The sequence below is a fragment of the Schistocerca nitens genome, chromosome 2, assembly GCF_023898315.1.
Source record: "Schistocerca nitens isolate TAMUIC-IGC-003100 chromosome 2, iqSchNite1.1, whole genome shotgun sequence".
Taxonomy (NCBI): domain Eukaryota; kingdom Metazoa; phylum Arthropoda; class Insecta; order Orthoptera; family Acrididae; genus Schistocerca; species Schistocerca nitens.
Window position 1 is genome coordinate 589,298,721 of NC_064615.1, and position 24,838 is coordinate 589,323,558.

Consider the following 24,838-nt stretch of genomic DNA (forward strand, 5'->3'; position numbering starts at 1 on the left):
AAAGGAGACAAACTGCCACAGGTGACTTTTGGTGCAGGGAGTGGCAGTTGATTCTCAACGCAAGCAATTGTGAAGTATTTAGAAGAAGTCTGATTTATTCTTCAGTCTCAGTTACACATTTTTAAATAGATGGTACGTTTCCATCTCTCTGGATAATCTTCAGATCACTTCACTACTCTGATATGAGTCTACCTGGAAATACGATTCCGGCCTAAACTGTAATATTTAACTTGCTGTTCACAGTGTAGGTAATGTAAACGTAGGACAATATTTTGAGGGTGCATGGATGACACAGCTACGACAGGTTGCTGACGGAAGATCATCCAGAGAGATTGAAACACGTCATGTATTTAAAATATCCGGATGAGACTGAATGATAAATGGGAATTGCTTTAAAGAGCAACATATTTGCTGCTCTCTCATTCTGAGTATATCGGCTGTAGTGATAACTTTAAAATATTTCACATAAATACGTGATGATATACATTATTGTTTGGTTATACCACAACCGAACGATAACTGAAAATCATTGCATGGTTTAAATACCTGGGAGTATGAGTACACGGAAATTTAAATCCCAAATAATATTAATCGTAGTATCGTCAGATGGCGTGCTATGATTCATTGGAAGAATTCTCAGGATAAGTAGTACAGTCGCAAAGGAGGTAACTTAAAAAAACCTTCGGACGACTGATACTTGAGTATTCCTCTTCAATCCAGAATCGACACCAGCAGGACTGGTGAAGGAAACTGAGAAGATTCGAAGAAGAGCAGCATGTTTCGTCAGAGGTTCGTTGAGTAATCGCGAAAGCATACCAGAGGTACTCATCAAACTCCAGTGGCAGAGGTTAGAAGAGAGGCGTTGTTTATTACAGTGTATTTTACCACTGAATCCCCAAAAGCATACGTTCACAGAAGGGTGAACCAACATATTCGTTCCTGCTACATACAACTGCCAAAAGGACCATGAAGGTAAATGTAGTTACTCCAACTGGTGCGGAGGCTCATGAACAGCTGGTTTTCCCCAGCACAGTTCACATATGAAACAGTGGTGGGGGAAGTAATTGCAGTACACGTAGTAAGGTGGCTTGCAGAGTATAGGTATAAATGTAGAATAAATGTTTACATATCACAGAAATGAATGAATTACGTACAGTGGATGACCAAAGAACGATTACCTAATGGAATGTTACATTTGCACTCAAAAGGAAGAGATATGTTTGTGGATCAGGCAGTAGGTGGACAGAAGCCACAGTGGACCATACGATCCAGTGGTGGATAGGAAAGGGAGGTGAAGAACAGCTTCATCCGTGTGTGCAACGCCTCGTTTATTTCTGTAGACAAGAGGTGGAAGATCGCGCACTCGGTCAGTGCGGCGCGAGCCGCAGGCACCTGAGGACGTCCTTGTAGCCGAGCTGGCGCGCGAGGTCGGCGGGCGTCCGGCCGGCGGCGTCGGCGACGTCGGGGCTGCCGCCGGCGCGCAGCAGCGCCGCGACGGCGGCGGCGGAGCCCCTGGCGACGGCGCGGTGCAGCGGCGTCTGGCCCTGGTCGTCGCGCGGGTCCGGCACGGCCCCCGCCGCCAGCAGCAGCCGCGCCACCGGCACGTTGTCGGTGCGCACCGCGTAGTGCAGCGCCGTCGAGCCGCTCGAGTCGGCCGCGTCCAGGTCGGCGCCGGCGTCGACGAGCGCCGCCGTGGTGGCGGGCCGGCCGCGCGCCGCCGCCACGTGCAGCGCGGTGTTGCCGTGCCGGTCGCTGTCGTTGGGGTCGAGGCCCGCGGCCAGCAGAGTGCGCACCACCGTCGCGCTGCCGTTGAGCGTCGCCCAGTGCAGGTGCGGCCACTCGCCCGGCTTCACCACCGTCTTCACGGTCGGCAGCATCTGGCGGACGGCTTCCACGTTGCCCGCCTCGGCCGCGATGATGAGCTTGCGCATGGACCACTGCATGCAGCCGCTCAGGTCGAGGGTGTTGGCCGCGGCAACGTGGCCACACTCCTGGGCCAGGAGCGTGGCCGTCTTTCCGTCGCAGTCCTTGGCGCAGACGTTGGCGCCGTGCTCGAGCAGCACGTGGATGGACGCGATGGCGTCGTTCTCGGCAGCAGCGTGCAGCGCCGTCCGCCCCCGCAGGTCGGTGGCATCCACGTCGGCCCCGGCGCCCAGCAGGATCCTGACGGCCGCGTTGCGCCGGTTCGAGGCCGCCACGTGCAGCGCCGTCGAGCCGTACGAGTCCAGCATCGCCTCCACCAGCGACGGGTCCACAGACAGTGCGAAGTTCAGCAGGGATACGTACCCCGACTCGCAAGCTGCCCTCATTATTTGGGCGGCACTTTCTTCGTTGCGGAGTTTCGTCTTCGTAATTGTCAGATCCTGTTGCGGTACACCAGCCTGCAGCAACAAATCCACCCAATACCAGGCATTCGTTTCCTCGGCAAACTGCAATGGCGTCCACTGCAGTACCTCTTCCACCGTCAGGTCCTCCTCAGTCACTTTCATTTTGCAAGTCTTCCTGACAACATAAAATTACGTAACATGCAGTGCAGTCTTTCACGGACAGTATTTTCATCCTTGGTAACTTGCTACATGGGCCTTAAACTGTGGTCTAATGTATATGTCTGAGCCTAACGTTTTGTCTTCTAATGCTGAACACATCATCGTACGCTACAAACTAGTACTTTCCAACAGGAAAAATCTCAGCAAGCAGCGGGCTCAGCATGCGTGAGCTGTGGTAAGAATTGCTCTTTTGAAGAGCGCGCCGCAGCGCGTAGTGTGAAGCAGTCGACCTCCGTTTCTGGCAGTGGCGCCGCTGTGGCAATCGCAGCTTGGGTGTCTCCCTCAGGTGGGAAAGGGGAAAGGTAGCCTGTTCACGTGCATTTAAGGGGCGGTATGAGCTCGCTCGGCGGCGCATCAGAGGGTTGGATTCCCTCATTCGAAGGCGCCGGATTCCAAAGCCTGGGCTACTCTCTGGTTGGAATGTTCGCTTTCGAAGATTGTGTCTGTCTGTCTGTCTGTCTGTCAGCCCGCCGCTTACTGTTGTAGCTGTTCGTCCGTCCGTCCGTGTGCCTGCCTGCCTGCCTGCCTGCCTGCCTGCCTGCTCGCTGTCCGTCTCGCCTGCTGTCCGTCCGTCCGTCCGTCCGTCCGTCTGTTCGCCGCCGCCGCCGCCGCCGCTCCGCCAGCCGGTGCTCGCCGCCGCCGCCGCCGCCGCCGCCGCCAGCCGGTGCTCGCCGCCGCCGCCGCCGCCGCCGCCGCCGCCGTCGCCGCCGCCGTCCGCCCTGGTCTGCGTCCGTCTGCGTCTTCGCTGGTCTTCGTCCCTCTGCGTCCGTCTGCGTCTTCGCCGGTCTTCGTCCCTCTGCGTCCGTCTGCGTCTTCGCCGGTCTTCGTCCATCTGCGTCGTCGCCGTTTCCCAGTTTGTGTCCTTTCCTTTTCGTGCTGTGCGTTTTTTCTTCCTGTCGTCATGTCCGCCCCCACCACCACCGTCACTACTCCCACCACCGCCATCGTCTATACATCCCCTTCCGCCGCCTCCACCACTATCACTTGGTGTGCCCAGTCCCACCCCCCTCCTTCCATCCCTCCCCTCCTCTCTATCCCTTCGCCCTCGCTCTTTGTCGCCCCCTCTCCCGCTTCTTCCTCTCGTTCTGATCCCTTCCCCCCACTCCCCCAGCCTGTCACTGCAGCTCCGGCTCGGGTGGTGGCCCGTCGGGCCACTGCCCACGCCCAGCTCTCCCCGTCGCCATCGCCATCACCACCACCACCACCACCGCCATCATCGTCGCCGTCACCATCACTGACACCTCCGCCTGCACCGTCACGGTCATTCTCTCCGGCGCCGACTGTTGCGTCCGTGCCGGGACCTGCCCCTTCCCGCCACCTCCCCGTCGTTCCCGTCCCTCTTATCACCACCCGCCCATCTGCCGCTGTCAAACGCCCTAGTGGCGCCCCCACTTCCTCTGCTCCTAAAAAGGCTCCACCCCGCCCCCCGTCCCCACCCCAAAATGCCATGGACGTCTCCCCACCAGGCCCCGCTCCCTCCTCCTCCTCCTCCCCACCCGGTCTCTACAAATATCTCCTGTCCCGTCCCGATCCTTCCTTCCTCGAGGCCCGGAATCTCTCCCTCCTCCTCCGCCAACATTTCCCTGGCGCCCCCATATCTCTCCTTACTCCCAGACGGGACTCTGTTCTTATCTCCTCCCCCAGCCCAACCCTCCATACTGACATCCTCTCCCGTCTCCCCATCACCCGTTTTGGTCCTAACGCCTCCCTCACCCCTGCTCCCTCCCCATCTCCTACCCGCCAACCCCAACCCCCGCGTCGCCCGCCGACCCTCACCGCCGTGATCACTCGGCTTAGTCCGTCGATCACGGAGGAGGAGGTGTTGGCGGAGCTGAAGACCCATCCCAACCTGGAGGTGCGGGCAGTCCGCCGCATTTTTAACGCGACCGGCCCCACCCGCCTTATGCGGGTGTTCTCTGAGGACGCCCCCTCCATTGACCGCCTCCTGAAGGAGGGTGCCCTCCTCTTCAATCAGCGGTACAAGGTAGACCCCTCCCGTTCCCCCCCTCAATCCCTGCGCTGCCAGAGATGTCTGCGCTACAATGCACATACAACAGCCGAGTGCCGCGAGGCCCCCACCTGCCCGCATTGTCGACAAGTGCACTTCCTCCGGCAGTGCCCCAACCTCCAATCCCCTCCCTCCTGTAATACCTGCAGCCTCCCCCACCCTACCTACTCCCAAAAGTGTAAAGCCCGACCCCCTCCCACCACCCCTGAACTCACCGTACCTGTCCGTCCCCTGGATGCCCCCACCCCTCCTGGCAATTCCCTTCGTCCCCCCCCCCCACTGCTGAGGACATCATCAGGTTCCTCACGATTGTCCTCCAAAACGTCCATCCCTTTCAGCGCCCCCACACCCTCCAACAGATCTCCCTCGCCGCCCGTTCCATATTCCACCTTAAAATGTACGCCACCTATTCCAATAACCAGGCCCATTTCACCTTCTCCCGCCTTGACACCCTCGTCTAAATCCTTATCATGGCGCGACAGCATCGTATCCTTTTCAACAATATCCGCTCCCTTCCCGCCAACAAGACCCTCTTCCTGCACACCCTTGCTACCCACCGTGTGGATGCCTTCCTCCTCAATGAAACCTTCCTCCAACCCCACCACTCCATCCACACCTCCCCCTATCTCCTCCACCGCTCCGATAATCCCCTCCCAGTTGCGCGTGGCGGAGTTGCCATTGGCCACCACCGCCAGATCCCCGTTCGGCTCCAACCTCTCCTTCCCGACCCCACCGAACACCTGATCCTTAGTCTCTTCTTCCCCGGCCTTACCATTACCTGTGCCACCATCTATGTCCGCCCCAACGCCCCTCTTCCTTTCGACTTCCTCTCCCACATCGACCGTACCTTCTCCTCCTATGTGATCGCCGCCGACCTCAACATCCATAGTCGCTCCGCTGCCCAGTTACGGCGGTGGCATCGGTTCCTCTCCTCCCTTCAAGGCGACCTCATCCCCATCCCCCAGCACACCCGCCCCGAATCCAATTCCACTCCCGATGTTATTCTTTCCTCCCCCAACCTCCTTGGTCGCATTACGGTGGATGTCCTGGAGCCTATTGGTAGTGACCATCTCCCTGTCCTCCTCACCGTTTCAGACGGTCGTCGCCCCCGCCCCGACCCTCGTCATGACCCTCCCCCCAAGTACATCCATGACTATTCCCGTGCCAACTGGAATGCCTACCGGGATACCCTCTCCACTCAGGTCGACAGCCACCCTCTCGCCTACCGCCGTCCCGATGATGTCTCCCATGCTGCCTCCTTTCTCCAGCAGACCTTGTCTGAGGCCGTGGAGGCCCACGTCCCTACTGTTGCCATCCACCCCCACCGTCCTACCTTGCCACCACAGGCCGTCCTCCTCCTCCGTGAATCCCGTCGTCTCTACCGTGCCTTCCTCCACACGCGTGACCCGGACACCCTACGACGCCACCGGCAACTACAGCGACACATTCGAAATTTGCTCGCGGCTAAGAAACGCCGGGACTGGCGACAGACATGCACCCGTTTAACTGCTACCCTCCCTATAAACTCGTCCAAGTTCTGGACCGCCTTCCGTCGCCTTACCGGAACTAAGCCCTCCCCCTACTATCCTCTTCTCCACGATGATCACCCCTTCCCTGACGCCCTTAGTAAGGCTAATCACTTTGCCTCCTACCTGTCCGATGTGTTTTCCATCCCTGATGATCCCCAGTTCGATTACTCCCTCTTCCCAGATATCCGCGATCGAACTGACACCTCTGTCCCTCCCCTTGCTCCTGGTTTCCAGTACTTGGACAACATTCCACACACGGAACTTAATGCCCCCATCACTACACAGGATCTCATTACTACACTCCGCACCAAACGCAACACCGCTCCTGGTCACGATCGTGTCACCTACCGTCACCTTCGTGAAGCTCCTGTCTCTTTTCTCTCCACCCTGGCCAGGCTCTACAATGTAGTCCTGTCCACCGGTTACTACCCCGACCTGTGGAAAACCTCCCGTATCCTCATGTTCCTCAAACCTGGCAAGCCGCCGTCCGCCGTCTCCTCCTACCGTCCCATCAGCCTTACCTCGGTCTTCAGCAAGGTCCTGGAATCTATCCTCACCCGCCGCATCCACCAGCATCTCCGCCAGCACCGCCTCCTCCCTATTACCCAGTGTGGCTTTCGGCCGTCCTTCTCTTCCGACGATCTCCTCCTTCACCTCACTCATCTCCTTTCCGACCAGCTCAATTCCCGTCGCTCCGCAATCTTCCTCTCTCTTGACCTCGAACGCGCATATGACCGCGTATGGCATTCCGGTCTCCTCTTCAAGCTCCAAACCTTCGCCCTTCCCATTAACTACGTTCGTCTGATCGGTTCCTTCCTCTCCCGCCGTCCTTCCCATGTCACCATCCATAACACCGATTCCTACACCTTTTTCCCCTCCGCCGGTGTGCCCCAAGGCTCCGTCCTCTCCCCCCTTCTGTACTTGTTGTACACGGCGGACATGCCGCCGCCGTCACCCCCCGTCCACCTTCTCCAGTTTGCCGATGACACCGCCTTCCTTGCCCTTGCCCCCACCCTGCAACGCTCCCAACGCCTTCTCCAATCCCATCTTGACCGGTTCACCGCTTGGTGCAACCAGTGGTTGCTCAAGGTCAATCCTTCCAAAACCCAGGCGATCATTGTAGGCAAAACCACCCCTTCCTTCCGCCTCCTTGATTTCTATCTCACCGTTTATGGCCGTCCCATCGCTCTCACCCCCACCCTTAAGTACCTTGGCGTCACCCTCGACCGTCGCCTCTCCTGGACTCCCCATCTCCAGACAATCCAAGCCAAGGCACGTTCCTGACTCCGTCTCCTCAAGCTCCTATCCGGCCGCACGTGGGGTCTGGACCCCTCCACCATCCTCCACACCTATAAGTCCCTCATCCGCCCTATCCTCTGTTACGCCCATCCAGCCTGGATCTCCGCCCCCCCTCCCTTTTATAAATCCCTCCAAATCCTCGAACGCCATGCTCTCCGCCTTGCCTATCGCATCCGTCTCCCCTCCCCCACGCGGATCCTGTATGATCTTATCCCCTTCCCCCACCTCCTCCTCTTCCTCGAAAGGATACGAATCCTATACACCTCCCGTAAACTCGATCCTCCTCACCCACTCGTCTCCCCGATCATCTCCCACCCCCGCCCGCTGCCGCGCCTGTACTCCCATGTCCCACCCGGTCTCCATCTCTCCACCCTCCTCACCCTCTCCCAAGGTGGCTTCCGCCAGCTCCCCCTCCCTGATGATGCCCTCCTCCCCTCCATCTACCCCTCCTACCAACTTTGATCCTCCCTCCCTCCTCCTGTGCTTGCTCCTCAGGGCACCCTCCCTCCCTTCTCTCCCTTTTTTCCCTCCCTCCTCCTTTTCTCTCCCCTCCTCCCCCGGGCCTCCCCTCCCCTGTCCCTCTCCTTCCTGCCCCCGTCCCCTCCGCCATTGGCATCCTTTTCTCCCCTCTCCCCCACCTCACCCCTGTTCCCCTCTTGGCAGGTCCCCGGACTCGCACACGCTACGTGGACTTTCGCGCGCCGGAGATCGCCGCCATCAGTGTCTCGTGTGTGCCGTCGTGTTTAGTGTTCAGTGTTCACCGTCACACTCCATTGTTCACCAGTGCCATCGTCTTCTTCGGTGTTTGTGCGTCGTCTCAACAGTTTGCAGTGTGGTTTTTATCGTCGAGTGTGAACGGCTCCGTGTTTGTCTCTCTGTGTCTCCTGTTTTATCGCCCACCATTTTGTAACTTTTATGTTTTTCTCATGTTTTTGCTGCTTATGTCTTCTTTGGCTGAAGAGCAGCGTCGTGTGCTGCTGCCAGCCTGCCTATTGTATAGGCTTTAAAATGACAATAAAGTAAAAAAAAAAAAAAACTCGCTCGGCGGCGAGTCTGGTCAGTTGGTCAACCGGGTCAGTGTGGGGCAGTCAGTGTCTGTCCTCCGGAGTGCTAGTATGTGTTAGGCCGCCAGTTTGCTGGAGTTTGTTCAGGCAATGGTCACTGGCGGTTGGATCGATCGGTTGGTCGGTCCCACACTGGGACACAAGATGACTTGACCGTCTTGAGCGTCGGCGCATGTGAGGTCGCCACGTCATTCCAGTGGGCCGCGCCGTATAGCGAGGGGTAGTGGCTTCGCGGCCGACACGAGAGCAACAGGAGTCAACCCACGACATCGGTCTGGTCGGGGTGAGCTGCGACGCCGTGAGACGGGAGATCGGCGCGTCTTCCTGCGTCCGTTGAAGCGGCTGGCAGCGGACGGTTCGGGAGTGCGTTTTGGGTTGCTGCGCCAGGTCTTCGCCAGACATCGCAGTTTGTTAAAAGTTAAGTGATTTGTGTTAAATTCTACTTCTTTTCTTGGTCAGTCTCTCGTCCCCAGCTTGCTCGTCTGTCTCTCGTTCGCATTTGTTAGGCAGGTAGTGTCTGTCTGTCTGTCTGTCTGTGTCGATCTGCCATACGTTAATAGCTGCCTCTGTCATGTTTGTCGGATTCGGTGTTAACGAATTTATTGCTTAAGGTGTAAAGGCCGAATTCCTGAAATATGTTTTTATCTTGCCTATCATCTTCAGAGACGGTATGTGTGTAATGTAGGGCATGTTAGTACATTTTATGTAAGACTGCATTTCATGGGTTTTTATTTAAATGATCATTTTAGTATATAAACTTGCCACCCTTTCACCGTAAGTTTTCTTTTAAAAACAAGTTGCACTTTTGGTGTCAAGTAATTTTTTTTAATGTGAGTGTTTTGTACCATTTCCATTCCTCCTACGGGGTGTATAGTCTGATGATGAAGATATACGCAATACAGGGTGTTTGAAAATTCCAATAACAAACTTCAACGACTTGTAAAGGAGAGAGAGTATAAAATATTTTGAATGGCAACTTATGTCCGAAAATGTTACCAGCGACGCTAAAGAGCGTCAAAACTATAGGCGCTGAAACCTGTGGAAATAGGCATATACAGGTGACCCCGTGATGATGTTACAAACTTTCTGGGATGATGGAGACGGATAAATGTATCAATATGAGGTAAGGGTCCCTGTACCGCAAACGAATGAGTCGAAAGTTACAAGCGAAAACCGTTCTGATACTTCTAACAGTGGAATACATGTACTGGTGCTGTTGTTGGTGAGATTTTGTGGGAGGCGACTTTCAGAGGTGGCAGTATGGACCGAAACAAGCAGAAATATCCAGTAAACATGGGCTCTAAAATGCATAACTTAAGAGCTATAAGCACTTGTTCATTTTCGATGTTGTGAAACACATCACTACTGAACAGGTGCTCATGGCTCTTAAGTTATGCACTTTAGAGCCCATGTTTAGTGGATATTTCTTCTTGTTTTGATCCATACTAAAAACTCTGGAAGTTGCGTAAACTACAATCTCAGCAACAACAGTACCATTACACGCAGTCCACTGTCAGAGGTATCAGAAGGGTTTTCATGTATAACTTTCGACTCGTTCGTTTTCAGGACACCGACACTCATCTCAAACTGATACATTTACCCTTCTCCACCACCCTAGAAAGTTTGTAACATCATCATGGAATCACCCTGTAGGTACATGTATTTACAGGTGCCGGCGTCTATAACTTTGACGCTCTGTAGCGTAGTTGGACGACGTTTCCGGACATGGATTCCCATTCAAAATATTACGTACTCCCTTCCCTTTACAAGTCATAGAAGTTTGTAACGGGAATTTCTGAACACCCCGCATATTTATGCAAGGTCTCTCTTCGGTCGGACATGTCCGACGGAACAGACATCATGGGCATATGTACATGTGTATATCCTCATGTATATGAGCGCGACGGCTCTTACGATTATTTCAGTGCCGATGCCGATGCACATTATGTCCGAACTCCTGTTAGATTCATGTTCAGCTACCGGCAGGTGGAGAATGTACAGGCACGCTACTTGTGTACGATAGGATGGGAAATTGGGTCAGATGGGCAGCGTGCCAGGATAGCACAGGTAGTCGAGGCGACCGCTCGCTTTAAGTGATAAATCCGAGTTCGAATCCCAGTCATGCACAAATTTTCACCTGTCGTCAGACCGAATGCGTCTGATGTCGTCGTTTCTTCTTACCTCGGTCTATGATGTCACGGCTCCACTGTTGCGTGGATAGGCATAAACTGACTTGCCAAGATTTTTTTAACTTTGAAACTACTATCAGAGTTTTTCTAGTTTCTGGTGATGTCTTCACCATTAGAAGACGAAACAATAAGCACAGAAATATGACTTAAACGGCCCACATACCAAAAATCACCAGTGACGCAATTACATGGCAGTCAATTTTATTACATCCTACTGTCAGTTACAGTACAGAAAGCTTTCTGCTTTCATTAAGTCAGTCATAAATAGAGAGTGCCAAAGTTGTAAGAGTCTTACCAACTGAAAAGATGCTAATAGTAAAAAGAATCTCACAATGTACATCGTTATACAGACATTACAACACAGTAGTCACACCCCCAAGTACTTTTGTTAGACAAGACATGTTCTCAGTAACAACAAACTGACTCAGATGGGAAGTGTTACACCATCCGCACATTGATCAAACGCTAACAAACTGATACTATAGTATTTCCATGCTTGTATGATATACTGGTTACAATTTCATCCTCTTGCAAGCTCCTTTTCAGTAGAGAAAAATGTCACTCCTACAGATGAAGAATGATGAATACACTATTGTTGTTGTTGTTGTTGTGGTCTTCAGCCCTGAGACTGGTTTGATGCAGCTCTCCATGCTACTCTATCCTGTGCAAGCTTCTTCATCTCCCAGTACCTACTGCAACCCACATCCTTCTGAATCTGCTTAGTGTATGCATCTCTTGGTCTCCCCCTACGATTTTTACCCTCCACGCTGCCCTCCAATACTAAATTGGTGATCCCTTGATGCCTCAGAACATGTCCTACCAACCGATCCCTTCTTCTGGTCAAGTTGTGCCACAAACTCCTCTTCTCCCCAATCCTATTCAGTACCTCCTCATTAGTTATGTGATCTACCCATTTAATCTTCAGTATTCTTCTGTAGCACCACATTTCGAAAGCTTCTATTCTCTTCTTGTCAAAACTATTTATCGTCCATGTTTCACTTCCATACATGGCTACACTCCATACAAATACCTTCAGAAAAGACTTCCTGACTCTTAACTCTATACTCGATGTTAACAAATTTCTCTTCTTCAGAAACGCTTTCCTTGCCATTGCCAGTCTACATTTTATATCCTCTCTACTTCGACCATCAGTTATTTTACTCCCCAAATAGCAAAACTCTTTTACTACTTTAAGTGTCTCATTTCCTAATCTAATACCCTCACCATCACCCGACTTAATTCGACTACATTCCATTATCCTCGTTTTGCTTTTGTTGATGTTCATCTTATATCGTCCCTTCAAGACACCATCCATTCCGTTCAACTGCTCTTCCAAGTCCTTTGCTGTCTCTGACAGAATTACAATGTCATCGGCGAACCTCAAAGTTTTTATTTCTTCTCCATGGATTTTAATACCTACTCCGAATTTTTCTTTTGTTTCCTTACTGCTTGCTCAATATACAAATTGAATAACATCGGGGAGAGGCTACAACCCTGTCTCACTCCCTTCCCAACCACTGCTTCCCTTTCATGTCCCTCGACTCTTATAACTGCCATCTGGTTTCTGTACAAATTGTAAATAGCCTTTCGCTCCCTGTATTTTACCCCTGCCACCTTCAGAATTTGAAAGAGAGTATTCCAGTCAACATTGTCAAAAGCTTTCCCTAAGTCTACAAATGCTAGAAACGTAAGTTTGCCTTTCCTTAATCTTTCTTCTAAGATAAGTCGTAAGGTCAGTATTGCCTCACGTGTTCCAGTATTTCTACGGAATCCAAACTGATCTTCCCCGAGGTCGGCTTCTACTAGTTTTTCCATTCGTCTGTAATGAATTCGTGTTAGTATTTTGCAGCTGTGGCTTGTTAAACTGATTGTTCGGTAATTCTCACATCTGTCAACACCTGCTTTCTTTGGGATTGGAATTATTATATTCTTCTTTAAGTCGGAGGGTATTTCGCCTGTTTCATACATCTTGCTCACCAGGTGGTAGAGTTTTGTGAGGACTGGCTCTCCCAAGGCCGTCAGTCGTTCCAACGGAATGTTGTCTACTCCGGGGGCCTTGTTTCGACTCAGGTCTTTCAGTGCTCTGTCAAACTCTTCACGCAGTATCGTATCTCCCATTTCATCTTCATCTACATCCTCTTCCATGTCCATAATATTGTCCTCAAGTACATCGCCCTTGTATAGACCCTCTATATACTCCTTCCACCTTTCTGCTTTCCTTTCTTTGCTTAGAACTGGGTTTCCATCTGAGCTCTTGATGTTCATACAAGTGGTTCTCTTATCTCCAAAGGTCTCTTTAATTTTCGTGTAGGCAGTATCTATCTTACCCCTAGTGAGATAAGCCTCTACATCCTTACATTTGTCCTCTAGCCATCCCTGCTTAGCCATTTTGGACTTCCTGTCGATCTCATTTTTGAGACGTTTGTATTCCTTTTTGCCTGCTTCATTTACTGCATTTTTATATTTTCTCCTTTGATCAGTTAAATTCAATATTTCTTCTGTTACCCAAGGATTTCTACTAGCCCTCGTCTTTTTACCTACTTGATCCTCTGCTGCCTTCACTACTTCATCCCTCAAAGCTACCCATTCTTCTTCTACTGTATTTCTTTCCCCCATTCCTGTCAATTGTTCCCTTATGCTCTCCCTGAAACTCTGTACAACCTGTTTCTTTCAGTTTATCCAGGTCCCATCTCCTTAAATTCCCACCTTTTTGCAGTTTCTTCAGTTTTAATCTACAGGTCATAACCAATAGATTGTGGTCAGAGTCCACATCTGCCCCTGGAAATGTCTTACAATTTAAAACCTGGTTCCTAAATCTCTGTCTTACCATTATATATTCTATCTGATACCTTTTAGTATCTCCAGGGTTCTTCCATGTACACAACCTTCTATCATGATTCTTAAACCAAGTGTTAGCTATGATTAAGTTATGCTCTGTGCAAAATTCTACCAGGCGGCTTCCTCTTTCATTTCTTAGCCCCAATCCATATTCACCTACTACGTTTCCTTCTCTCCCTTTTCCTACACTCGAATTCCAGTCACCCATGACTATTAAATTTTCGTCTCCCTTCACTATCTGAATAATTTCTTTTATTTCATCATACATTTCTTCAATTTCTTCGTCATCTGCAGAGCTAGTTGGCATATAAGCTTGTACTACTGTAGTAGGTGTGGGCTTCGTATCTATCTTGGCCACAGTAATGCGTTCACTAAGCTGTTTGTAGTAGCTTACCCGCGTTCCTATTTTCCTATTCATTATTAAACCTACTCCTGCATTACCCCTATTTGACTTTGTGTTTATAACCCTGTAGTCACCTGACCAGAAGTCTTGTTCCTCCTGCCACCGAACTTCACTAATTCCCACTATATCTAACTTTAACCTATCCATTTCCCTTTTCAAATTTTCTAACCTACCTGCCCGATTAAGGGACCTGACATTCCACGCTCCGATCCGTAGAATGCCAGTTTTCTTTCTCCTGATAACGACATCCTCTTTGAGTAGTCCCCGCCCGGAGATCCGAATGGGCGACTATTTTACCTCCGGAATATTTTACCCAAGAGGACGCCATCATCATTTAATCATACAGTAAAGCTGCATGCCCTCGGGAAAAATTACGGCCGTAGTTTCCCCTAGCTTTCAGCCGTTCGCAGTACCAACACAGCAAGGCCGTTTTGGTTATTGTTACAAGGCCAGATCAGTCAATCATCCAGACTGTTGCCCTTGCAACTACTGAAAAGGCTGCTGCCCCTCTTCAGGAACCACACGTTTGTCTGGCCTTTCAACAGATACCCCTCCGTTGTGGTTGTACCTACGGTACGGCTATCTGTATCGCTGAGGCACGCAAGCCTCCCCGCCAACGGCAAGGTCCATGGTTCATGGACTATTGTTATTGGGTGTTTTTAACGTTACTAGAATTTTTTTCAGGTGGAGGACACAATACAGCACCACCAGATGAAGTACACGTGCATCTTATCGCCATGGTTTAGGACTCTGAAAAAGGTCGAGCCATTGGCATGAGGGACATGGGATTCTCATATAAATAGATTGCAGAGACAGTTGTCTGTAGTGCAATAACTGCAGAACGTGTGGTGACGTGACGTTCTGAGTACAACACTGTAACGAGAAGAGCTGACGCAAGTCCTTCCAGAACGAATAAACAACGAGAAAGTACAACGATTCCTCTACTGGCTCTGACTAATAGATGGACGGCATCGGCTGAAATCCGGGCAGAGGTTACAGGCAGAGAGTAACAACGAACCGGCAGGAGCAGATTATTGGAAGCTAGGTTGAGATATAGAGTTGTCATGTTCCGTTTGCCGCCGACATCATACTACAGACAGTGGACAGAGTACGCGCAGTGTACGACGGCCGAAATGCAGTGAACAGTTTTCGTCTGAAGCACTGGGCAAGTTCATTAGTCCGGAAGGGAAAGTCGACATTGTTTGACCGCTTTCGCCGGCCTGTGTGGCCGAGCGGTTCTTGGCGCTTCAGTCTGGAACTGCGCGACCGCTACGGTCGCAGGTTCGAATCCTGCCTCAGGCATGGATGTGTGTGATGTCCTTAGGTTAGGTAGGTTTAAGTAGTTCTAAGTTCTAGGGGACTGATGACCTCAGATGTTAAGTCCCATAGTGCTCAGAGCCATTTTTTTGACCGCTTTCCGCAAGTTGACCATGCTCTGCAATGACACAAAAAAATTAATTTTTGCTTTACTTATGCTTCGTTTGTCACGTTCACGACGATGGCCCATCATTTCGTTAATGGTCATTGTTACAGTGATATTTGCATTTAAGTAAGACACTGCACGAACTTCGAAAAAGTTCGAAATAGGAGTCGCTATGATTTTATTTTTCGTACATATCACATAATATGTTGCTGCGCATAAAATTTTGGTATGATATTGAATTTTTCTTTACACTTGGGTAGAGATCTCCGTCTGTCGCCAATCTCGAGAAAACTGATCTGATGTGGCACACCAGTGATATAGCCAGAATGAAATATGCACAACATTCCTCATGTTTCATAAATAGTTTGAGGTATCTGAATGAGATTTTGGCCAATGATAGCACACAGAGAGGAGAGAGTATTTTGCCATATCGTTACTATGCAAAGCTTCATTCCCTACCATGTTATTCCACTAACTAAGGACTTTTTCGATGAAAGAATGTAATTTTTAAGGGCCATGGATAGTTGGTGAAACGAAAAATGCTGTGGGTTTTGGAGAAGCATAAGTGAAGGCATTACACGTTTATTTTTGTACTGATAATGTGTCTTTTTCATAAGGTATTAACCTTACTTTTTCACAGTTCCTCAATACACTTGATAAACCATGGTTTCAGAATTTTCTTGCAATTGCATCAGCACATGTCAGTTAAATGACTCTGAGCACTATGGGACTCAACTACTGAGGTCATAAGTCCCCTAGAACTTAGAACTACTTAAAGCTAACTAACCTTAGGACAACACACACATCCATGCCCGAGGCAGGATTCGAACCTGTGACCGTAGCGGTCGCGCGGTTCCAGACTGTAGCGCCTAGAACGGCTCGGTCACTCCGGCCGGCCACATGTCAGTAAGTTGACACTGGAAACTCCACTGTGTTTCAACAAAAGAAGCAAATTTTATCATAGTAACAAGAAATTTTAATCAAAATTCTCCACTCACGATGCTTCTCTGAGAGTTACAAATGGTTAAAAAGCCAGGAGAAAATAAATCGCTGCTTTTGTTGCATTTTCATCAGCAATCTTGCCAGATACTAACCGAAGCAGAGATAACAGCAGATCTTTTTGAATGGTCGCCATACAGGTATGGGCGAGGAGACGCTTCACTTAATATTTACTAAAATTGTGACAATAGGCTTCCCCTTCAACGCTGGACATTTCTCCTACAGAGCCTGCCTGCAATCCCCACCACTGCCGCTTTCCCAACGCATGCCCTGTCATTTACACATCTACTAGCCATGTTATTCTGCACGCACTCTTGTTTGCAAGATGTAGAGCCAGAGTCAAATGGGACACTGACTGGAACTCTGTGCTATCAGCGACGAGCCTCGCTTCTGCTGTGACAGTCACATCAACGCCAATGTATCGGTAAACGACTTTCAAAGGAAGCAGTGATTCTTGAGAGCTGTACCTCCCCAGTTCCTGTGTGATGTCGTGGAAAGGCGTTGGATACGATAGCAAAAAATGGTATGGTATTGTTAAAGGAAGACTTGCCAATACGAGCCATGAATGGTAAACTTTTTAGTTATAACATTCTTGACCAGAAAACCAAATCGCATCTTTCAGCGCAAGAATCCAAAATCTCGTACTACAGTTCACACCACAAACGCCTTGAGTAATATATAGATTCTTGACTTGCCTACCCAGTCATCCATACAGCATGTATGGGATGTGACAAAAAGACGTATAGTTTCAACGAGCGTCCAGCCAGCAACGAATACAATAATGTATTCATGACGATAGAGGTTATACATACTGATGCTGACGGTGGGCATCAGTTCTGAATGAAGCGGAAGTTTTATCTTTTAATATCTGTTATGTGACAGTCACCTCCATAAACATCGTACTGTTGCTTCTTAGTGTCAAACTTTCCTTTTCTGTAAGTGTGCAAGTAAAAGAGGGCAAAGATATTTATTGTGGGCAGTAGGAACGAGAGAAAGTGAAAAGTTATCCGATACGTTAAGAAAAGGGCAAGCCAGGTTCTTTCGTTAAGTAGCAAGAACGGACAACAGCACTTACCAAACGAATTTTTATTAACGGTAACATGACTCAGAAATGACTGTCTGTGCATCCAACACAGACTTGGGTCTTCTGAAATTTAAACACACACTTAGGTCTTCCGAAATTGTTTCATTTATGAAGGTAGTACTATGTTTCTTACTTTTAATCGTCAGATGAATACCGAAATAACATAAAGTGGTTTGAAAAACACACCGACAACGCGTATTATGTTGTGCAGGACGGCAAAATGTTTTTTTTCTAGAAAGAACTTCTGTCGAGAAATGCGCTCCGGTAAGTAAAAGTTACAGAACGGTGGCATCAGTTTCCTAGGATTTTGTTTGGTGTACTGATTAGTTGTGTAAGCAGCACCTGAGAGACTTTGAATTGGCTCTGATTCTGAGTCTGCACTGGCCGGCTGGTAGAATCGTGCATTACTCAGATTTGTAGAGCATTTGCATGTGAAAGCGGGGCGGTGCTGGGCTGCATGGTAACGTCAGGACAGGTACATGTATACTAGTCGTCAAGATCGACCAAGTCTGATCATCATAAAGGAGGAACGCAGTATTGTGCAGCGAGCACATCGCAACACATTCTTATCAGTGCCTAACATCCGAGAACAAGTAACAAACACCAGTATTCAGTGCCATCCCTCACCAATCTGAGGAAGATTGAGCAAGTACTCTGACTTCTACTCCCCATTGCACCGCAACTGTGCACTTTCAGGCAGGGATTCCCTCTGCAAAAATGAACAGTCTGTCACCGCGCGCAACTTTTTAAGCTCTACTGGTTTTTTTATATAAACGTTATATACTGGCATAAGTGATCGAGGACCAGAAAATCAAAATACTTCAACAGAGGAAAGGTGGCTGTACCTGACGAGATGAGGATATATGTATGACTTCCTTTAGATTATGCGGAGAAAATTCTTCCCCTTCCGGTAGTAGTTTATCGTACGTAGTTGGGGTAATGAAACGTACCAAGTGTTTCGAAAAAGGCTCAGTTTGTTCCCATTTTCAAGGAGGAGCTTCACACATAAGAGGTGCGAAAATAAAATAATGAAACTGATGTGAAAAAAAAGTTGCTTACCGTTTTAGTCAAGTTTAGTGTTGTCTCCTTCAAAGAAGTTCCCTTTTGATTTCACACACATTTTCCAGCGCGTCTGCCATTCATGGTAACATTTCTGGAACTCATCTTCTGTAATATCTTCCAAGACTCTCGTCACAGCTTTTTGGACATCTTATGTTGTTTGAAAATAGTGTCCCTTGACCGCCGTTTTGACTTTTTGAAATATAACTGGTGAATAAGGTGATTGTGGTAGTACTGAAATTTGTCTTGAGGTTAAAAATTGCTGTACAGACAGAGCAGTATGGGATGGCGCATTACCGTGAAGCAGAATTCAATTATCAGCAATGTTGGTACAGACACGAAGAACTCTTTTACGAAGTCTTTCTAAAATTTCTTTGTAGTAATATTGGTTAACTGTTTGTCCAGGAGGTACCCACTCTTTGTGTGGGAAGCACACAAGCATGCATTTCACTCTTGACTTTGACATGCGAGCTTTTTTTGGCCTTGGTGACCCCTTTGAGCACCATTGCGAACTTTGGCGTTTTGTCTCTGGATCGTGCTGAAAAAACAAACTTTCACCACCAGTGATAACACGGCTCAACAATTCTGGATTGATTTCCGTTTGCTCTAACAGATCGGCTGCCACATTTTTCTATGTTTCTCGCTGTTGTGGTGTGAGATTTTTGGGGACCATTTTTGCACACATCTTTCTCATACCAAGATCTTCAGTTATTATTAGACAAACCGTTTCTCGATTGATGTTCAGTTCTTCTGCAATCATTTTCACGGATAATCTTCTATCAAATCGTACGAGTTCACGCACCCTGGCCAAGTTGACATCCGTCCGTGAGTTTGACGATCGTCCAGTGCAGTCTTCAGCTTCTACATTCGTTCTGCCTTCACTAAACATTTTATGCCAATGAAAAACTTGAGCTCTTGACATAACTTCCTCTCCAAAAGCCTTCTGAAGCTTTCTGTAAGTTGTCGTCGTGTTTTCACCCAATTTAACTCAAAAACAAATGGCATACCGTTGCGCAATATTACGCAGTACCATTTCCGTGACGAGAGACAGAAACACATGTTAACTTCTTAAAGCACAACTCACGACTGAGCAGTTGCATCGATGTGCCGCTTGGACTAGAAGCAGCTTATAGACCAAGGTCAAAGATATTGTGCCTACACAAGCCTGCAGGGTTGCCACATTTTGCAAAGAAAATCAGTCTCATTACTTTATTGTCGCACCTCGTATGCATGTAGTTATAGGCCCATGTTGTTGACTTCAGTCTGTTGAACAACTTTGAAATACGTTTTATGATGGCTTATCATGACTTTTTTGGAGAAAGTACTTCTCTAAAGGATTCAAAATGGATTCCGCAAGCAGTGCGCTCTTTTGGCGGCATTAAATCCAGTGGGACTATTAGATAAGGGAACCCAAGTTCTTGCCGTGTTTGATAGACTTCGAAACTGCGGAAAACCGAAAAAGTTACGAGCTTACTGCCAGCTTTATTACTTTCGCTGGCCATCGGCGCTCAGTTCGAAGCGGGACTCATCACTGAAGAATGGCTGTTCTTAATGTTTGTAATAAATTTACGGAGATAATCGGCATTGAAGTTTTCCCAGCGGCGTATATACTGCAGTTGAAGAGGTTGGAAAATATGGCTCTGAGCACTATGAGACTTAACTTTGAAGGTCATCAGTCCCCAAAAACTTAGAACTAATTAAACCTAACTAACCTAAGGACATCACACACATCCATGCCCGCGGCAGGATTCGAACCTGCGACCGTAGCGGTCGCGCGGTTCCAGACTATAGCGCCTAGAACCGCTCGGCCACCCCGGTCAGCTCATCACTGAAGACAATTCTACTTCAGTCAATGAGATTCCAAGCCGAAGACGTGTGTGAAGTCGCCCTGGACAGCGGTGGGATACCAGGCTGACGGCTGCCTGCCGTATGGCCCGAGAACTATAATCCGTTCATCATAAGAATAAAGCTGATGTAAACACTGCACTATGTATTCTTCCGCGTTTGCTGGAACCTCATTTGATTTCCGTTTTACGTGAGACTGCAGCCAAGCAGTCTCGAGTACTGTCAAGTACGATAATAAGTGTACATTTTGTGCTGTACGTTACGCGCACATCGACTTAGCAACAATACTGGACAACAGCTTTACCGGCGAATTTAACTTGGACATCACTGGCCGGTCAGCTGGTTCCACTAGCCTCCAGTGACGTGGCCAGCTACAGTTCACACGTAAAACCAGACGAACAAAGAAACAATGTCATTTTTAAGCAGAATGAAATAATACACTGCAAATCCCCCACAATACGGTCCTTAGACGACTAGACGAAAACCGCAACACGTTATCGTTTTTAGCTAATGTACTACTGTAATTAAAAACAAGAATGACGAAAATTCCTGACTTAACCACAGGATAATTTTTCTGCTTAAGCTGTGTGTAACGTAAGAGAGTACTGAAGGATTTCACCGTATACTTAAATATTCAAGCCACTGAAGGTATTACTTACAGTCAGTCGTCTGGTATTCTGTTAGCTCCTTCCTTATTCGAATCCGAGAAATACATTTCAGTTCTGGAAGTGTCACCTGCTGCGTTGATAACGAGCCTATCAACAACAGAATCCACGAAGCCAACCAGGCGCAGCATTTTCTATTCTTCTTTTGTGACGAGCCGTTCTACATCTCGCCAGCATTCGGCAGCGACGTGTGAAAAAGCTGCATGCGTTAGTTCCAGTACGTCTGGCAGCTTAACAGTCTAGTTACTTCTCGGGCCAAATCCCGCAGCTTGCCGTCAGATCAGTTCTGTTGGGTTCATATTGTAATGGTACAGTAGCAAACGTAAAAACGCAGCATTTGTATGTTGTGCTCGATGCTGTGAAAATGATTGTTTTTCATGTTTCTACGATACTTATTTACCTCTGTGGTATAAAACGATGGACATAGTTCAAATAAAGAGGATATGGTTTTTCATTTTTGCCTTAAAAATTAAACTGTTATGTTTTCTTAATTTTAACAACTTTTATGAACAGGCCGGCCGAAGTGGCCGTGCGGTTAAAGGCGCTGCAGTCTGGAACCGCAAGACCGCTACGGTCGCAGGTTCGAATCCTGCCTCGAGCATGGATGTTTGTGATGCCCTTAGGTTAGTTAGGTTTAACTAGTTCTAAGTTCTAGGGGACTAATGACCTCAGCAGTTGAGTCCCATAGTGCTCAGAGCCATTTGAACCATTTGAACAGTCTTTCATAAAACATCGATAATTAAGAATTTGCTTTTGAAATATGCAATTAGAAAAAAGAAGACGTGCATTATTCATAGAAAATGGTGATGAGTTTTATAGTTACGAGACGTACGTATTTCAAATTTAATGAGAAAAAAACTGATACTGGGGAGATTTGATTCAACGCACGTATAACCGCATTTGGTTGAGATTCGTTCACGCTACTGACTCGTTCAAGGTAGAATACCTCTTCACTGCCGGCCGGTGTGGCCGAGCGATTCTAGGCGCTTCGGTCTGGAATTGCGCGATCGCTACGGTCGCAGGTTTGAATCCTGCCTCGGGCATGGATGTGTGTGATGTCTTTAGGTTGGTTAGGTTTAAGTAGTTATAAGTTCTAGGGGGCTGATGACCTCAAAAGTTAAGTCCCATAGTGCTCAGAGCCATATTTTGCAACCTCTTCAACTGCAGTATATACGCCGTTGGGAAAGCTTCAAAGCCGATTATCTCCGTAAATTTATTATAAACATTAAGAACAGCCTATTTATCGGCACTTCTAACCGTGTTCCACGCGTGTGTTTCACTACTGGACAAAAGCAGCCTCAGCCATTTCTGTACTGCGAATTAACAGCGCGACAATCAGAGCACAACGCTGCAGAAGCTGTGACTGTACGCGATTTTTGAAATAAAAACTACGGACCTAAAACGTGATTAAGAAAATGTTGATGGCTGTTAATACATTTGAATATCTTAAAGTTTCATTTAACGCAAGTTAGCAAAGATATCTAAAACATAAGTAGGACCTACCTGCAAAACTGTAACAACACCAGTGTACGTGTGCTACGGCTTCTGACCAATCATTGCGTTTGTGTTTGTTTGCATCAGGTTTATTCTTATGATGAACGGATCATAGGAGTGAAGTTTGGCGTGCCACTTCTTTTCCTAGCAGAACCTCTTTGGTTGTCATCCGCGACATCCGTACAGCATAGCGGTACGTCGACGATATTCTGCGTCCCGGCTTGTTGCCCTTCGTGGCAGGCCGTACTGGGCTTACATTTTAGTAAGATAATACCCACCCGCGCATAGCGAGAGTTCCTTCTGCTTGTCTTTGTGCCTGCCAAACCCCGCATTGGCCTGCAAGGTCGCCGGATCTCTCCCCGATTGAGAACGTTTGGAGCATTACGGGCAGGGTTCTCCAACAGTCTCGGGGTTTTGACGATCTAACGCGCCAGTTGGACGGAACTTGACACGATATCCCTCAGGATGACATAAAAGAACTTTATCAATCAGCGCCAAATCCAATAATGCTTGCATAAGGGATGGAGGTGGACCAACGCGTTACTGACTTGCTCGGTTTATGGCGCCCTTTCTCTTCAATAAATCATCCAATGTTTCTAAAATTGTAATCATTTGTTTGGCTATACATGTACACCACATCTACCGATTACTGTCTCATTCCTATAATTTCTTCTCGTAGCGTACACCTTTTTTTATCTTAGAATGTATTTTCAGAAAAAAGAGCGTGCGTGTAAGCGTATGTTTCAGTGTACACAGATTCGGCATACTGCCTTAGGGACCCACAGTGGGCGCCATGTAATGCTTGTTATCCATTTCTGCCTCACGTAGCTCAGGTGGTATCATTAACGGTTCCGGATTATTACCAAGTCATCATCTGACGAACTGTGTAACTTCAGTTCCAACAGTCAAGGCACAGACACGTTTACATTGTGAATGCATGTATACAAGTACATTTACTTGTGTACAGAAGCAAGTCTGATTTGTAATTCAATTTCCTACAGTTTTGCTATCTCCTATTTTGTTTCTTCTTAAACATTTCATCCGATGATTATTTGGTAACAACTAGAAACCGGTAATGATACACTCGCATGATTTGAGGTTGAAATATATTAATAAAATGTGCAGGTTTTCGTATTCTCTGGTAAATAAAACTGCCTAATGATCACGATATAAGATGAACATCAACAAAAGCAAAACGAGGATAATGGAATGTAGTCGAATGAAGTCGGGTGATGCTGAGGAAATTAGATTAGGAAATGAGACACTTAAAGTGGTAAAGGAGTTTTGCTATTTGGGGAGCAAAATAACTGATGATGGTCGAAGTAGAGAGGATATAAAATGTAGATTGGCAATGGCAAGGAAAGCGTTTCTGAAGAAGAGAAATTTGTTAACATCTAGTATAGAGTTAAGAGTCAGGAAGTCGTTTCTGAAAGTATTTGTATGGAGTGTAGCCATGTATGGATGTGAAACATGGACGATAAATAGTTTGGACAAGAAGAGAACAGAAGCTTTCGAAATGTGGTGCTACAGAAGAATGCTGAATATTAGATGGGTAGATCACGTAACTAATGATGAGGTATTGAATAGAATTGGGGAGAAGAGGAGTTTGTGGCACAACTTGACTGTAAGAAGGGACCGGTTGGTAGGACATGTTCTGAGGCATCAAGGGATCACCAATTTAGCATTGGAGGGCAGCGTGGAGGGTAAAAATCGTAGAGGGAGACCAAGAGATGCATACACTGATTCAGAAGGATGTAGGCTGCAGTACGTACTGGGAGATGAAGCAGCTTGCACAGGATAGAGTAACATGGAGAGCTGCATCAAACCAGTCTCAGGACTGAAGACCACAGCCGGCCATGGTGGCCGAGCGGTTCTAGGCGCTTCAGTCCGGAACCGCGAGACCGCTACGGTCGCAGGTTCGAATCCTGCCTCGGGCATGGATGTGGGTGATGTCCTTAGGTTAGTTAGGTTTAAGTAATTCTAAGAGACTAATGACCCCAGATGTTAAGTCCCATAGTGCTGAGAGCCATTTGAACCATGTGAAGACCACAACAACAACGATCACAAATTTGCGCTTTGTGCAACACTGGTTACGCTTAAGATACGTCGAATTCTATTCTCAAGAGAAGGCTTTGTAACTACTATTGTATCTCTTGCAATGCTATAAATAAGAGAGGGTTGCAAGTAAAAAACATAATTTTAAAATATCTGAGAATAATACGGAAACTAGCTTTTACTGTAAAAGAAGCAAAGGGACAGCAGGGTAATTTATGAAACAATATATAAATTCAATCATTTTTTGTTAGTGCTCTAAAACCGTTTTCGAATACGATAGCGACAAAGACAGTTACAGAAATACACACAGAAGTATCAAGAGGCATATTCGTCTGTGG

General features: G+C 47.9%; 1 protein-coding gene across 1 annotated transcript in view; it reads right to left on the reverse strand.

The window, feature by feature from the left end:
- Positions 1 to 1,367: 1,367 nt before the first annotated feature.
- Positions 1,368 to 24,838, reverse strand: part of LOC126235182 (CARD- and ANK-domain containing inflammasome adapter protein-like) — a 31,182-nt gene continuing 7,711 nt past the window's right edge. The window contains exon 2 of the mRNA XM_049943913.1: positions 1,368 to 2,502. Coding sequence (XP_049799870.1) covers positions 1,368 to 2,502 — 1,135 coding nt within the window. The remainder of the gene's footprint in view (positions 2,503 to 24,838) is intronic.